Source organism: Hyaena hyaena, unplaced genomic scaffold (genome assembly GCF_003009895.1).
Source record: "Hyaena hyaena isolate Hyena2069 unplaced genomic scaffold, ASM300989v1 scaffold_80, whole genome shotgun sequence".
Classification (NCBI taxonomy): Eukaryota; Metazoa; Chordata; class Mammalia; order Carnivora; family Hyaenidae; genus Hyaena; species Hyaena hyaena.
In genome coordinates, this window is record NW_024080712.1 from 2,158,421 (window position 1) to 2,173,736 (window position 15,316).

General features: G+C 42.4%; 1 protein-coding gene across 7 annotated transcripts in view; it reads right to left on the reverse strand.

The window, feature by feature from the left end:
* The window catches only part of CLTRN (collectrin, amino acid transport regulator), a 33,715-nt gene extending 19,836 nt beyond the window's left edge, over positions 1–13,879 (reverse strand). The window contains exons 1-5 of one of the 7 annotated variants that reach the window (XM_039233968.1): positions 13,520–13,879; positions 12,083–12,412; positions 11,613–11,971; positions 10,729–10,787; positions 6,986–7,071 (exon numbers count right to left, since the gene is read on the reverse strand). In XM_039233968.1, the coding sequence (XP_039089899.1) occupies positions 6,986–7,071; positions 10,729–10,787; positions 11,613–11,628 (161 nt within the window). In that variant the 5' untranslated portion in view covers positions 11,629–11,971; positions 12,083–12,412; positions 13,520–13,879. Of the gene's footprint in view, positions 1–6,985; positions 7,072–10,728; positions 10,788–11,601; positions 11,972–12,082; positions 13,404–13,519 lie in introns of those variants that run through there. The other 6 variants (XM_039233966.1, XM_039233972.1, XM_039233971.1 and 3 more) reach the window with 6 other exon arrangements.
* Between the last annotated feature and the right edge of the window lie 1,437 nt (positions 13,880–15,316).

A 15,316-nucleotide genomic window follows, 5' to 3' on the forward strand; every position in this document is an offset into this window, starting at 1 on the left:
TTAGGGAAATGAGTGAAGAGTCTGGAGCAGAGTTTCTCCAACTCGGGACTATGAACATTGTAGGCTGGATAAGTCTTGCTTGCGGGAGGCTGTGTATTCTTCCAGAGGATGTACAGCACATCCTCGGCCTCTACACGTTCGAGGACAGTAGCGTATCCAGTTGTGAAAGGCAAACTACCTCAGACACTTGGAAACATCCTGGGGCACAGTGGAGGGATGAAATCCCCCCAGGTTGAGGACCGTTGATACACAGGATCTCTCTGTATTATCTCTGCAAGTCCTTTGTAAATATACGTATTTGTTCTATTTAAGTACAAATACAGGAGCAAAGCCATTTTTTTAAAGTTGCCAGGCACAGTAAAATGATCTACAAGAATAAAACAAGGGAATGGATTCATAATAGTTTTTACTGCCTTCATTGATGAAGAGATAACAGACAAATGTACTTTGAAAATGGGAAGAGTCACATTCAAATGCCACACACTGGCATCCATCAGCATAAGGGTGGTCTTAATTATGTAAAATGTCTGGAAATGAGTTCCGTTATGTGTTCACATGTATCAAGGATTTGCTGGGGAGCCTCTGACTGTACTTGAGTCCTAGGAAACACGATTTCCATCACTTCTCCGAGACGAATATGAGCAAAGAGGGGAGTCATTTTAGCTGCTGAGGGTCCTCAACTGAAGAACACTAAGTACCCCACCTACATGGTGGTTCCTCCAACAAAAGGAAGTCTCGGGTTTTTAGCTAACAAAAGTAATCTGTGCTCACCAAATACCAACCACAGAAATATAATCGCTGAGAAGGGTTTATATTTTGTTCAGATCCAGGCAGTTGAAGCAGTAGTGAGTAAGCGCACCTCCTAAAGTAGCAAGGTTGTGGGGAAAGGCCGGGGAAATGCACACCCTGCTTCTGGAGACGGCTGTAAGGCAAAGGCTATAGAAGAAGACAGAGAAACACTCATGGGCGGGGGTGGCCTCCTTATTTGGATGATGCTCGGAGAAATTGACTGTGATGCCGTGCTTTCCCCAAGAATAAGAAACTGAGGCCCAAAAAGAGAAAACCCAGGCAGTGCAGAGCTACTTCCACTATGGCCATCGACACCATAGGTGTCAGGGGACTGTCTACCAGGGTGCAGAAGAGCAGGAATGGGTGGGTGAGCACTGTGTTCCTGTGTCTGCTGTACCCTAAAAGATAAGCCTGTGGCTTAAGCCTGGATGTTAAGCATGCTTCACTCACTCACACGTGTGTACTCCAAACTGGCATAGATTAGCCAATATGATTAGGGATGCTGAGGAAGAGTTCTCACTGTGAGGACTCTTAGACTCCAGGACCCTTCTCATAAGTGCCAGGTGCAGTTTAGCGGTAAGACCCTTGAACACCAAGGGCACAGTGTCTTGAGCCAATGAGAAGATTAAAAACCAGAGCAGAGGCCAATAATTCCTGGGATGTCTGAATTGACTCCCACGATTCTATACCCCATCTGAGAATAGACCGGGGACAGTCGGGGGGCAAAGGGCTTCTAGATTTCATGTGGTTTTGTCCACAGGGTCATTTCAGTCTTTGTCAGCAGGGTCTCCAATGAACTTCATAGTCTCCAGGCAAAGAGCACCCTGTTTAATTTTCTCAGCTGCAGGGTCACCTGGGACACTATCTAAGCTACTTAGTTTATCTGCAGCACAAACCTTCTCTGGGCCCTGGGCCATGGGGGCAAGGCCCAAGTGTGTGCTGCGCTGTGAGCCCGTGTTCCTGCGGTGTGGCCCGTGCAGGCACTCGGTGAGTGAGTGAGAAATGAGTGGATGAATTAATGGAATGGAGAAACGAACTCCGTTGTTTCTATGATATTCTGAGAGACAAACCATGGAAGTAAATTGGGCCAAGACTAATCAGAAAAGGGGGGAACCAAGGGAGGAAGATTACTTCCCCCAAACTTTGCTTACTTAACCACAGATACTCAGGCAACACAGTAACAGCCGAGCTCTGTTGCATAAGAAGCCTCCTGCCGCAGCACAGGTAGGGGTAGCTGAGCGGAAGTGTTAACTGTGAGGGAGGTTGGTAGTAAGATGGAGGTAACGTGAAGACATCCTATAGACTCAGTGCTAACTTACTTAGCAACAAAGGATACAAATTCCTCCCATTCGTGGGTGATGTACAACTGCTGTGACTTCTCCCTGGCCTTTCTTCCAAATGTGACCGCATTGAATGTCCTCGAAGATTTACACAAAATGAAATATTAATCAAACAGCAAGCACCTAGGAAGCTAAGCATATCTTTTTAAATTTATTTTGATGTATGACGGAAACTGAAATGCCCAAGTCTTAAGAATTCTCATCACAGGAAAAGAATTCTGAAGCTATGTAGAGTGACAGATGTTAACTAGAGTTCTCGTGGTGATTGTTTTGCAATAGATACAAATACCGCATCATTATGGTGTCTGCCAATAACTAATCCAACATAGTAGGTCAATTACATTTCAATTTAATTTTTTTAATGTTTTATTTATTTCTGATAGAGAGACAGACAGCGTGAGCAGGGGAAGGTCAGAGAGAGAGGGAGACACAGAATCTGAAACAGGCTCCAGGCTCTGAGCTAGCTGTCAGCACAGAACCCGACACGGGGCTTGAACCCACGAACTGTGAGACCATGACCTGAGCTGAAGTCAGACGCTTAACCGACTGAGCCACCCAGGAGCCCCAATTACATTTCAATTTAAAAACGAATTACTAAACTGTAATGCCAGTAGCACAACTAAGTAGAAGTGTTACATTTTTTAAACTGTAAATATAGGTGGGTTTGATGGAATTACTCGAATTTGCTTCAGTAACCATTTTATCCAACTCTTTTGCAAAGTAATAATATTTACATATATCCTAATGGCTTCTCAAGCAAATCCTGAAAAGGCAAACATGTCCACTCCCTTTCCTCAAGTGTGGAAAGCCCTGGTTTTATACTAATCCTCTAAGATTTGGCTCCACTGCCATTTCTCATCAATGGCGCCAGACAGGGCCAACTGCATCCAAGGGGTGGTAAGAATCAGGCTCTTGTTTCTGGAAATCAAAGCTCTAAATAGGAGCTGGGCTGCTGTTGTATAAGCACAAGACCATTAATCCCCTTACCGTGCACACAACAGCACGTTGTTCCTTTTGAGATCACAAGACGTACCCATGAATAACTACGAGAGGGAGAAGTCCATTCCATGCCCTACACCGTGTAACTCAGAAAGAAAACGGCATGCCTGAGGTAGACTTCTCCCTCTCTTGCTAAAAATGACAAATTACCTAAAACCCAATGTTTGAGAAAATGAGGTAGGTAAATTTCCCAGCTTACTTCTGAAGGAGACCAGAGTTTAACCTTAGATTATATTTCCCCAGAAGATACCTTCAACATTTAAATTTTTCTGTGAAACTATTTTAGTAAACCTGGCCTAAACCTAACGGTAATCTCTCGGAAACATCTAGTTGCCAGTTTCTTCAAATTCACAAGAAAACTTCACACAATCTGATCTAATGAAACCAGAACTTTCTATCATTGAAATTTCTCCATACATCTTCCATTCTACTTTGAAGAAAATCCCAGAATTAGCAAGAAAACCACGTGATATCAAGATTTAAGTAACGACTTAAAAGAATTGTCTTATTTTGGTCACATTCAGTCCACCTGCCTATCACTTCTCCCAGCCTGCTTCCTCGATGTGGGCGCTATGCCTTGTGAGACCTGGCTTATCCATCATCTTAATGTCAGGGCCGAGCATACAGTAGGCTTCAGCAGAGCCTCCTCAACCGTGTGGGTTCAACCACAGGCGTGCAGTTCCCAGGCTGGCCTCAGTAGACCGCGGTGCGGGAAGAGCTTTCTGTTCCTCACACTCTGCCTCGCGCTGCTCTGTCAGTTCTTTCTCCTTCCCTCCTTGACAGTATCTGAAGCAAATGCTGTAGCTTTCCAGTCACTTCTTATTAGGAAGATCAGGGCAGACGGATCAAAACTCGGATCAAAACTGTCTTCCCGCCTGACACACAGCTGCTCTCCGTCCAGCAGTGCTGACCTGAGCGGTGTGCACCACTGATGTAGCCTCTGTGTACACCGGCCCCCTCCCACGTCTCCCCTGGCGGCCCCCCCCACCCCGCCTGCCTCCTCTTGCTCATTTAGGGATGGAAAGGGAGATGGGAGAGGCCTGCGGGCAGGCGCGCGAGAGAAGGAAACAGCAAAGTTCTTTGCCCTCGGCCACCATTACGTTAATTACCTCTGTAAGGACTCTGTCTCCAAATACAATCACATTCTGAGCTATGAGGGGTTAGGACTTGAACGCATGAATTCTGGGGGGGACACAATTCATCCCACAGCAGGTCCCCCCCAGAATTTATTTTGTCCCTCACCGGCACCAACAAAAGACCTCTGTAAGGCAGAAGAGTTCAAACCTGACCCAGTTGCCAGGCTACTGGTGTCTTCCATCCACCCATCGCACTCGAGACAGGCAGCCTCCGCAACGTTGTTTTCCATCCCGTCTTGCATTTGCGGTGCCCTTTCCCACACCGGCAGCCTGTTCACGTAAGGACGCGGCCTTCTTTATGGCGGCGCATGTAGAATGGGGCTCAGCAACTGAACTGCATCTTAAACACCTCCCGATTCATTAATCTGCCCTCATCACTCAGCCTCCTGACAGCAGTTGTGCTGGCACTCACACTGCCTGTGCCTTTACAGAAAAAAAGTCTGTTGACCCCTGATAAAGTTTTGCATTTGTTGACTTTTTCAATGGTCACTGGCAACAAAGGCTTCTGTATATCTTGACCACCCAATTCCAAGTGAAACATGTTTGCAAGTCAACAAGATCAGTAATTCAGACTTCTACAATGCCCCAAGTTAAAAAAAAATTCAAAAGTGAATTCCTCAAAATTCATCTAAAATGTTACATGTTTAACTTTTCCAAAGGATGGGAAACATCTGATTTAATATAGTCATTTACAATATGTAATGTAGGCAACCTGGAGGAAGTGACAGTACAATGAACACAGCTGAACTGGGGAAGCCCTGCTGAACCGCAAGAGGAGGAGATAAAGAGACTATCTGCAGGGGATTTGGGGGTTGCATTGTAAGATGACCAGGGGACTTTTTCTTCCTATATTTTTCCTTTTCAATTTTTTGCAAAGCAATCACCGTTGTTTTTTTTGTTTTTTGAAAAAAGTTATGATAAACAGCTGTGGAAAGAGTGCCACAGCTTAAAAGGCAGATGATAAACACAAAATATGTTTTTCTGCAACTGTATAAAATAGAAACAGAGTTCACTTTGGACACAACTTTCTTTTCCTGTATACTTTCTTCTTCTCATTTTTTGCATCATGTGAATATATTACCTATTTTTAAATGTGTGTGTGTGTACACACACAAATATATACATCGTATATTTGCTCCCTCAAATTCTACTCTTCTGTCGTCTCCTTCTTCATATTCGCAGGCCATGAATCATATATTGTGGGTATGAAGGAGGCCAATAAGTAGTGATCCTCTTTGTCAGGTTCTGAATTGTTATAGAATTAAGACGAGAGAATGAAGCCACTAGACCAAAATGAAAGGCCAGGTTGGAGAATACACCTTTAATCAGCAGGCAAATTTTCTTCCTAATTAAAAAAAAAAACCCCGAATGGAGATAAATTCATCTACAGTGCCCCAGGGAGAGCCATACTGGGGCGTCCATTGCACATACAGGAGTAATATGCAAGATATTTAACATCCTCATGATATGGCACCTACCAACAGCAACAGTCCTCATCTATAAACAACACGTACACCTGTAAGGCTATACAGCACATGCGGGTGTATGTCCTGCCGTGCGGGGCCTGATTCTGGACTCGGTGTAGGGAGTAGCACAGAAAACTGCCTGCTGTCTGAGGGCAAGCCAGCTCCTAAAGAGAAGGGAACCACAGACAGCTTCTCCTTCCAGCTCACCAATCGGGTCAGCCTTTTCTCCTCTCGAGGGGAAGGAAAAAGGGAGTAGGCAGAAACCAGGAGTGTTACTAGAATCACAAACAGACATGAAAGGAAACATTACAAATACAGATAATTTCTCGGGAAGAATAGAAAGAAATGAAAACCGTTAACACCTGTACTAAAGCTTCTAAGAAAATAACCAAGGTGTTATGATAGATGCCAACAGCAGGATGAATCTACACGTATTTATTTCCAAAATGAGCGCTGTGGACTGATTTGTTCCCCTTCCCTCAAATTCCTATGTTCAAGCCTGAACTCCCCCCCACCATTTGACTATCTGAAGATGGGGCCAGTGAGGAGGTAATTACAATTAAATGTGGTCATAAGGCCGGAACCTTGATAGGATTAGTGCCCTCATTAGAAGAGACACCAGAGAACTCACTCTCCCCACCCTCCAGTGCCCCCTCAACAGAGGTGACATGAGAACAGAGTTCTAGTGGCATCTGTAAGGCAAGAGAAGAGGCCTTGGAATGAAACCTACCTTGACAGCACCTTCATCTTGGCCTTGCAGCCTCCAGAACTATCTAGTATTTGAGCCACCACTGGGTGTGGTATTTTGTTATGGCGGTCCTAGCAAACTAAGACAATGAGAGTAGAGTTCTTTTCTTCCTTCTTTCCTTCCCTCCTTCCTTCCTTTCTATCTATCTATCTATCTATAAGTGAAATTGTATGTATATAATAGGAATGTAGAAAAAGTTTATGACATACGACTATCTATCTATCTATAAGTGAAATTGTATGTATATAATAGGAATGTAGAAAAAGTTTATGACATACGACTACCTCTAAAGGTTTGTATCATCATAGCACTTATTGAACAAACAGTATTGTTAGAACATGATATATAAACTGTAAGTTGAGCTACATTACAGAAGTTTTTTTTAATGTTAAAATGTAGATCCTTTTAAAAAATGAAGTTAATTATTTTCAAGATAGAATTTGGAATTAATGCATGCCTCAAATACTACTGCAAATAACCAATTAAGATTTTTTACTGTTTACTTACTCTGTTGTTTCTCTGTTGGGAACTTTCCTCATGGAAAAAGCCACCATTGCTTTGAAGAGATATTCTTCATTTGTATCCCAGGCATACTAAGAGAGTAGTAAAACAGAAAATGTAAAAAGGCACAGGATAAAAAATGGTCCACTGAAATTTAATTGTGGCCACCATGGTGTTAATCAGTGCCTGCCTGCCTGCCTGCCTCTCTCTCTCTCTGCCTCTCATCTTTCTCATACACTAAAGGCTGGAGACCAAGATAAATCACGTCACAATAATGTTCAGGATAGGCTTTCTTGGACATTCTATCATTCCAAGTGTGGTGTATTTTCCATTGCATCATCATCTTCACAATCTGCAGTATTAGCAGCCAGTCAACAAATAGGCCACTTGGACATCCCATCCTGAACATTTACAGGACATTTACATCCCTTCCTCCCTATCTCTCTTCCCTCATATACTGACTACGTCTCTTAGCTTCCTTTCCTTTACTGACATTGGTACAATTTTTCTTTCCATTTTCTTAGCTGGAAATTTGAGTGTGTGCTCATATTATGGATTGAATTGTGGGCCCCCCCACCACCATGTATATGTTGAAATTGTAACCCTCAGTACCTCAGAATATAACCATATTTGGAGATAGTGTCTTTACAGCTGTGACTAAGTTCAAATGAGGTCATTGGGTGGACCCTAATCTAGTATGACTGGTGTCCTTGTAAGAACAAGAAAATTGGACACAGTCACATAAAGAGGGAAGACAGTCATCTGTAAGCCAAAGACAGAGTCTTAGACTAGATCCTTCCCTCATGGCCCTCAAAAGGAACCAACCCTGCTGAGACCTTGATCTTGGACTTCTACCCTCCAGGAGTAAGAGAAAATAATTTTCTGTTGTTTAAGCCATCCAGTCCATGGCAGCCCTAGTGAACTAATGTGGCTGACCACATATTTGCGGTGAATAATCAAGTACAACTGGAAAAGTCACAAAACAGGGTTTGTTGGTTTAACTCTAAATTCATGATGACCTACTCCCAAATTGCCCGGGAATCTCTTAGGTTTCTCCATCAGTTTTCTCTCTCTCTCGGTTCACAATGACTATCTTGGACCTCTCTCAGCTCCCCTTGCACCAGACTCGGTGCTTTCCCTCACACCTCACACGCACTAGATGTTCTTGTCTCCTAATTTACAGATATATCCTCGTCATCAATTTAAACTCCCCCATTCTTCTGACACCAAATAAAAAGACTCCCTCTATCGACATACATGCTATCCCCCCCTCCCCTGAAAAGGCCGGATGTGGTGTTTCTCCTCCCGTCAGTGGCTATTCCATCCACCTCTATTAGGAGCACTTCCCTCTGCCCTTCTTGGGATCTAAATGATAACGGTTTCCCCTCTCCTCTGTACATTGGACTCTGACGTTTACCAATGCTCAAGCTCTCCCATTAAAACAACATCAGAACCAAACCACTTTACTCAACCCTTCTTCCTCCACATACTGCTGTCTCTCTCCTGCCCTTCACAGCTAACACTGTCAAAGGAGTTGTCACACTTGCATCTTTACATGTTCACCACCCGCTTAGTGTTAACTCCCTCTGTTATCTGCCATGCCACAAAAATGGTTCTCTCAAGTTACCAGTGGCCTCCACACGATACAACACAATGATGCCACAGGATGCAACATTCAGCCTTGCTCGGCTTGCCAACAGCATTTGACACTCCTGAACACACCCTTCAGCTGGAAGCCCTCTCTTCCCTTTTGTAATGCTCATTCTGGTTTCCTCCTGCCCCTCTGTCCATTTTATAGGTTCACCGTCTTCTACAAGGGCTCCAAGTTTTAGAGAACCTCAGAGCTCTATGCTGGAGCTTGCCACTCTGTACCCCTCTTGTCCTCTGTACTTTCTCCCTCACACTGTATCTAGTCCAGGCTTCCACTCTCACCATAATGCAAATGGCCCAGGAATGTATATCTCAAGCCCACTCTGTTCTTGCCTATTCTTCAATAATACCTCAAACTCAACAAGTTCAAAATTAAAGCCATGATTTTCTTGTCTGTACCTGGTTCCCTGACTCATAAGTGGGTCATCATCCATTCAGTTGCATAAGTAGAAGCTAAAGCTTCATCTTTGACTCCTTCTCCACTCCTCTTTTCTACTCTCGTCCCCTCCAATCTGCCTTCCACACTGTGGCCACTGTTTTCCAAACACTAATTCTATCAAAACATCTCTTCCATAAAACTCTCACTTGGTTTAAAGATAACAGCGAAGTTTCCTAGCACAGTCCACATAGTCTTCGCTCTGACCTCTCCTTCTTGCCCAAGTCTGTCACACGCCATGCTCTCCTCCACTGCTCCAGCTGCAGACACCTCAGCCTCCCTTCAATCCCCCACCCTCACCAAGTTCCCTCTTGTAATAAGCCTGTGCATGTGCTGTTCCCTCTGCCCTGGTTTCTTTTGTCCTCTGGCTCACCTGCACCCATGCTTTAGACCTCACAGCCACTGCCAAGCACTAAGGCCCCTGCCAAAGCCAAAGCCCCCATGTACTTCTCCTTCCTACAATACTTTCAAGCCTACATTTCCATTGCATTTACTGAATGTTTAATGGACAACCAATCCTCCCAATAGCATAAGTGCCATTAGGGCAGGGACAGGCCTGATTTATCTGCCATTGTGTCCCCAGCATTCAGCGTGGGGCCCGCCCTCAGAGGATCCTGGGATAAGCACCACAGTCTACTCTCTCTGATACAGAGAGTTGATTTTACAGTCAGACTGCCTGGGTTCAAATCTCACCTTTATCACTTGCTGACCTGAGATCTTGAGCATGTCACTTCATTTTTTATACCTCAGCTTTCTCATCTACCCAGTGAGAATGGGAATGGCCTTACTACCTTTCTCAGAGGGTTGTTGTGAGCGTGACGTGAACTGATGTGAGTCCAGTGCTCAGGGGGGGCCCCACTGGAAACTAAACTAAGTCCTCAATAAATGCTAGCTGTTGCAACGATCATTTCTCTCTGAGTGAATAAAATAACACATTGGTAAACTGGCCTGCATACAGAATACGTACCTCTAAGCTCCCTTAGCACTCTTTGACTGCTTCTACCCTAACACATCTTAATATCGCCTGTTATTGGGGAGAAATTTTCACAGACCACACGGGGATACTAAAACTAGAATTACACGAATCATCTTATTAATTTGACAGGCTTTACTGTTCTTATAGCTACATGAGCCTAATGAAAATTTTTTAACTTCAATTACATAAGCACATATTTCATGGTGTTACTTTGATATATGAGAGGAACCAAAGAAATTGCACGTTAGAATTAGAAAATGTTTGTGCTAGGAAGTCTAATGTGGGTGGAACCAGGCCATCTTTTCAATGACTGGAAAACTGAGGCTTAGAAAATTCAAATGACCACAATGGTGAGGAGCAGAGCCCAAACCAGACCTGAGTGCCGGACCGGGGCCCCTCTGCTCCACAAATTTGATTAAAATACTGAGGTCTGCACAGTTGTTTGGCGTAACAAAAAACCTCACAGGTTTTCTAGGATACACTGCAGGTTCACTACCTGAGGCAAAGTCATTTTTTAACAATTTCCATTTTACCATTCTTTTGACTTTAAGACAGTATCAGATTTGAGGTCTTTCAAATTAATTTCCACACCAAGTTTAAGATAACTACGCAGAGAGGCTCATTACAAGAGAAAGTGGCGTTATTAGCAAACAAAATTAAAAATGAACATGCAGGTTCTCCACTTACCGCTTTATCTCCCAGAGCTGTTCTGATACTAAGTCTTACTTTAAATGCATTTTCTGCATCTGCCAGAAAGAAAAAAAGAGCAGTATTTGATGATAAAATCTGCCAAAACATAAAACCAAATGTTTAACCAACTCAAATAAATAGAACACCGAACTTCAGTTAAACTGCCCCAAATACGCCTGAGAGTTTAACTACAATCACCTTAGAGAGTTTAAAATTTTCTTTCAAACTCATAAAACAGGCAGAGTCTCAACTTTCAAGCTAAAACATGTCTGCAGATTTAGAAAAATAAACAGGTCTTTATTGTCAATCATTTAGTAAACTGTTAATCTATTTTTAAGTGTCCAGGCTACATACCTGGTTGACAGAGTTCAGCATGAACAGCAGTCACCAGAAAAAAGAGCAGGCACAACATTCTTTCAGAGTGGAAAACACAAGGCAAACGCAGGGATAAATATCCACCCTCCACTTAAAGCTGCCTTAACCATTCTGTGACCCGGATTAGAATATCAGAGAAACAAGCAAGTCACCACCTATAAGGCTTAATGATTAAACCCCATTATTTGGGTTAATACTTAGATAGAAGCAGCCCATCTCCTGTCAGTTATTTACGAAAATCTGTTTGGAAAACAGATTAGTTGTCCTTCCTGAACTCTGGGTTTCCTCTGCTGACTCAAAGTCAGAATCCCCCCAACCCGCCCCTTCTGTTGTTGTCTGCCTAAGTACACCGTGGACATTTTCCTTGGCTTCAACTTTCTATCTTGTTAGGGCTAAAGTAGCTGGCTCATAGTCAGGGTATTTTAATTTAGAAAACAAACATCGCTCCTTCCTATCTCTGGTGAACAAAGGATGCCCTTCCAAGAATGCTCTCACCTGACTCTCACCTCCACAGATAAACATCCGAGGAGAACTTCCACTTCAAAGGCCATCATTTTGGTCAGCCCGAAGTTCTGCTGGCTGTGTAAATTCCAAGTTAATGATAGGAGTGCTGTCCAACGGAGCATTCTGTGATGATGGAAAGGTTCTATATCGGCACTATCCAATATGGTAGCCCCCAGACATAGGTGGCTGTTGACCACTTGAAATGAGACTACTGCTGCTGAGAGACCAAATTTTCTATGAACGTATGTAGAAACACCTGACTGGCAGCTACATGGGTCAGTGCATCTGCACAACTGTCATTAGGAGCCCCCTGCCATGAACCGGGTTTGCTGGACTCTTTCTCTCACCCTCAAAGCAGCACCTCACAGTTGCTGTCGTTAGAATCATCTTACACGGGAGGGAACCGTGAGGATCTGGTGTGTAAGGCGCTGGTGGCAACGGGGGACTCTTTCTCTCACCCTCAAAGCAGCACCTCAGTTGCTGTCGTTAGAATCATCTTACACGGGAGGGAACCGTGAGGATCTGGTGCGTAAGGCGCTGGTGGCAACGGGTGTCCCTTGAACCCTATCTCCATCGCACCGAACTGCACCGCGTCTTCATCGGTCATCGTCGGTCCAAACTGGAACTGCAACAGAGCCCCAGAGGTGCTCTGAGGATTACCACAATGAGTGGGAGAGCGTCTCCCCTCCTGGGCATTCTACAGACGCCAGCAGAAGAGCGCTGGCAGGTTGATGTCCGGCCTTTCCTCTCTACCACGCTATGCTGCCTCTTCACGAATCCAGTCCCCAAGTTCCACCTTGTGCTTGAAAGTCATGAATGGAGAAATCAGATTGGGTGGCCCTGATGAAAACGTGGACTTTCAAAGCAACAATGAGAAAAAGATCAACACCTGCACTTCTGCAACACTTTGAGAGTCCGACCATTTCCCCCTCCTAGACAGACTGATATCGTGTCACAGGTGACCCATTTCTGTTTGGTTACTCCGCCTGAGGAAGCTGTGCTCCTCTCCTTCACCTTGACTGCAAGGGCACAGGGGCAGGAAAAGTTGTGCTAGGGCGAGAGACAGCCAAAATTAGGCCAGTCATTCTAGCAATTTCACTATTAAGTGAAATAGAAATTTCCTAGAAGGACAAGCTCACATAACTTACTCCTGAAAACAAAGTCAGAGTAGGTGAGGTTATCTTGGGAAATGTTAGACTGGATAAAGTCATCAGGAGAATAGCAAAGCCAGTATGTGGAGAGTTTAACAAAGCCAGTATGATTACTTGCATCAGGGAACAAAGCCATGTTAGAGACAAATCTGATTCAGCTTTCCTTTAGCCTTAAACTTCATAAAAGAATCAAACATCTCTCTTTTGCTCTTACATAGTTACCTATGTGACTAGGATTGATGATAGTAAAATACTGAAGTGTAGTTAAGCCATTCTTTGAAAAGCAAAGAATCTGTTTCCTTTTGAATTATGATTTCTCTCTTTTTTGAAGATAGAGTTAACCTCTGATTAAACAATTTCTATGTGCCAGTCGCCCTATCAGTGCTTAACAGACTGTAAAAAATTGCCCTGACTAAAACCGTTGACATACAACATTATATTAATTTCAGGTGTATCAAAGACTAATTCAATATTCATATCCATTACAAAATGCTCACCATAGTAAGTATAGTTGCCATCTGTCACCACATAGTTATTACATTTGCATTGACAATGTTCCCTATGCTATACTTTACTTTCACTATTCTATACTTTATAGACATTTGTTTTCTCATTTAAAACATGACAGGGAAGAAAAAAGAGCAGCAGAAGTTCCATATAGAAAATACAGAGAAGCCAAAAGAGAAAAATACAAAATTATCCATAATACCACTGACACGAATGACCAATGTTAATATATTTTAAGAGCTGAAACATACCTGCCTTAGCCTGGGATCTTCTGGTGTGTTCCTGTGTGATGCTGCTGTTCTGTCTCATTGCAGCAGCACATCAGAACAGTAATAGTAGAATTAACACAGAGCCTGGGTTTTACCTTATTCTAGTAGTTTCTGTCTACAGGATCTGGTGAGTCACTTCAAATTTGATGTATTGTGAGGTAAAAAGGCTCCTTTTGTCTGGTTTACCAAAAATCATTCTGATCAATAATTGATGTTGAATTTCATCGACTGCACTTTTAATTTAACATTACTATGATCCTAGAGGTTTTACCATTTGATGCATTTTATGAATAAATTTTTTAGAGGCGCTTTGGTGGCTCAGTCGGTTAGGTGTCCAGCTCTTGATTTTGGCTCGGGTAGAGATCTCACCATTCATGGGATCGAGCCCTGTGTCAGGATCTGCGCTGACAGCTTGGAGCCTGCTTGGGATCCTCTCTCTCTCCACCACCCACCGCCAAAATAAATAAACTTAAAAAAACTTTTTTTACATTGATTCAATTCTTAGATGAACTTAGTTAGATGAATTTTAACATGCTTCTGGACTTAACTGGTGTGTTTTTCCTTAGGTTTTTAAATCTATTTTCATAGAAATAGAATATCATTCAGGTTTCTTTTCAAGTGCTGATTCTTGAAGTTTATTTTTTTTTTCTGGTCCTTACATCACCATCTTGAAAATGGTATAAAAAGATTTCTAACATCATCTAGGTTTACAAATACTTTAAAATGCAGGAAAAAATTGCAGAAGAAATGCAGAGTTGGAGAAGCTGAGCCATACATATTTTGGAGGAAGAGTTCTTTCAAGACTTTCATTTCTTATAGTCATACACTGCAGGTTTCATAATTCTGAGTTCATTTTGGCTGTTACAAATTCCAAGAAAACCTTTATTTCATCAAGATTTTCCAGTATTCCCATGGGCTTTATACAGCATTTTCATTGCCATATTTCCTCTGTATTTTCTAGCATGCATATAAATATTTTCTCATTTTCTACTCTTCTTGCCAGAGGTGTGTCTACTTCTGTTGTTTTGTTTAATCAAAGAACAAGATCGTGGATTTAATTTTCAAGTCTTTTCTTCCTGCTTTCTGAGTCATCCATCCTATTTATTTTTATAAAGTCCTCACTCCTGTTGTCATTTTACTGGTTTTCTTGTTCTTCTTATAAGTCTTGAGCTGACAAACAGGCTCACTATTTTTAACCTTTCTCATTTAATAATGAAAATATTTGTAGCTATGAATTTTCCTTGGAGTATTTTTCTGGCCAGATGACAGGAAATATATAGATGCACAGTGATCTCAAGCTTATTTTCTGAACAGCCTATAATTATAGTTCCAATTTTTCTAGATCCCAAAGTTTGCTTAGAAAAGTATTTGACAGTAGCAAAATTAACAGCAGCCAAAAGTACAATGATGAAAAATACCGATTTTTATAGTCCTGTAAGGTGAATAGAAAAAAAATTTAATGATAAAGTAAGACATTGCCAATAATTCAACTTAAACTATGAACACTCTTACAAGGTGATTTAGAACATGCTAAAAATGACTTACTAAAGAGCTTGATAGCTTAATCAAAACACACAGAACCAGATACTGCTGTTCTTGCCTCTTAACATACTGGGTTTTTTCTCCTTCTCCTTTCAAAAATCTTGCACAAACTTGCTCTTTATTTTCACACATAATTTTAAGTTTTAAACCTCCAGAGAAATCATATCAAACTTGCTACATACAATGTACATTTCTGCAATTTCACATGCAGGAGCTTAATTTATCAGTAACAGTGGT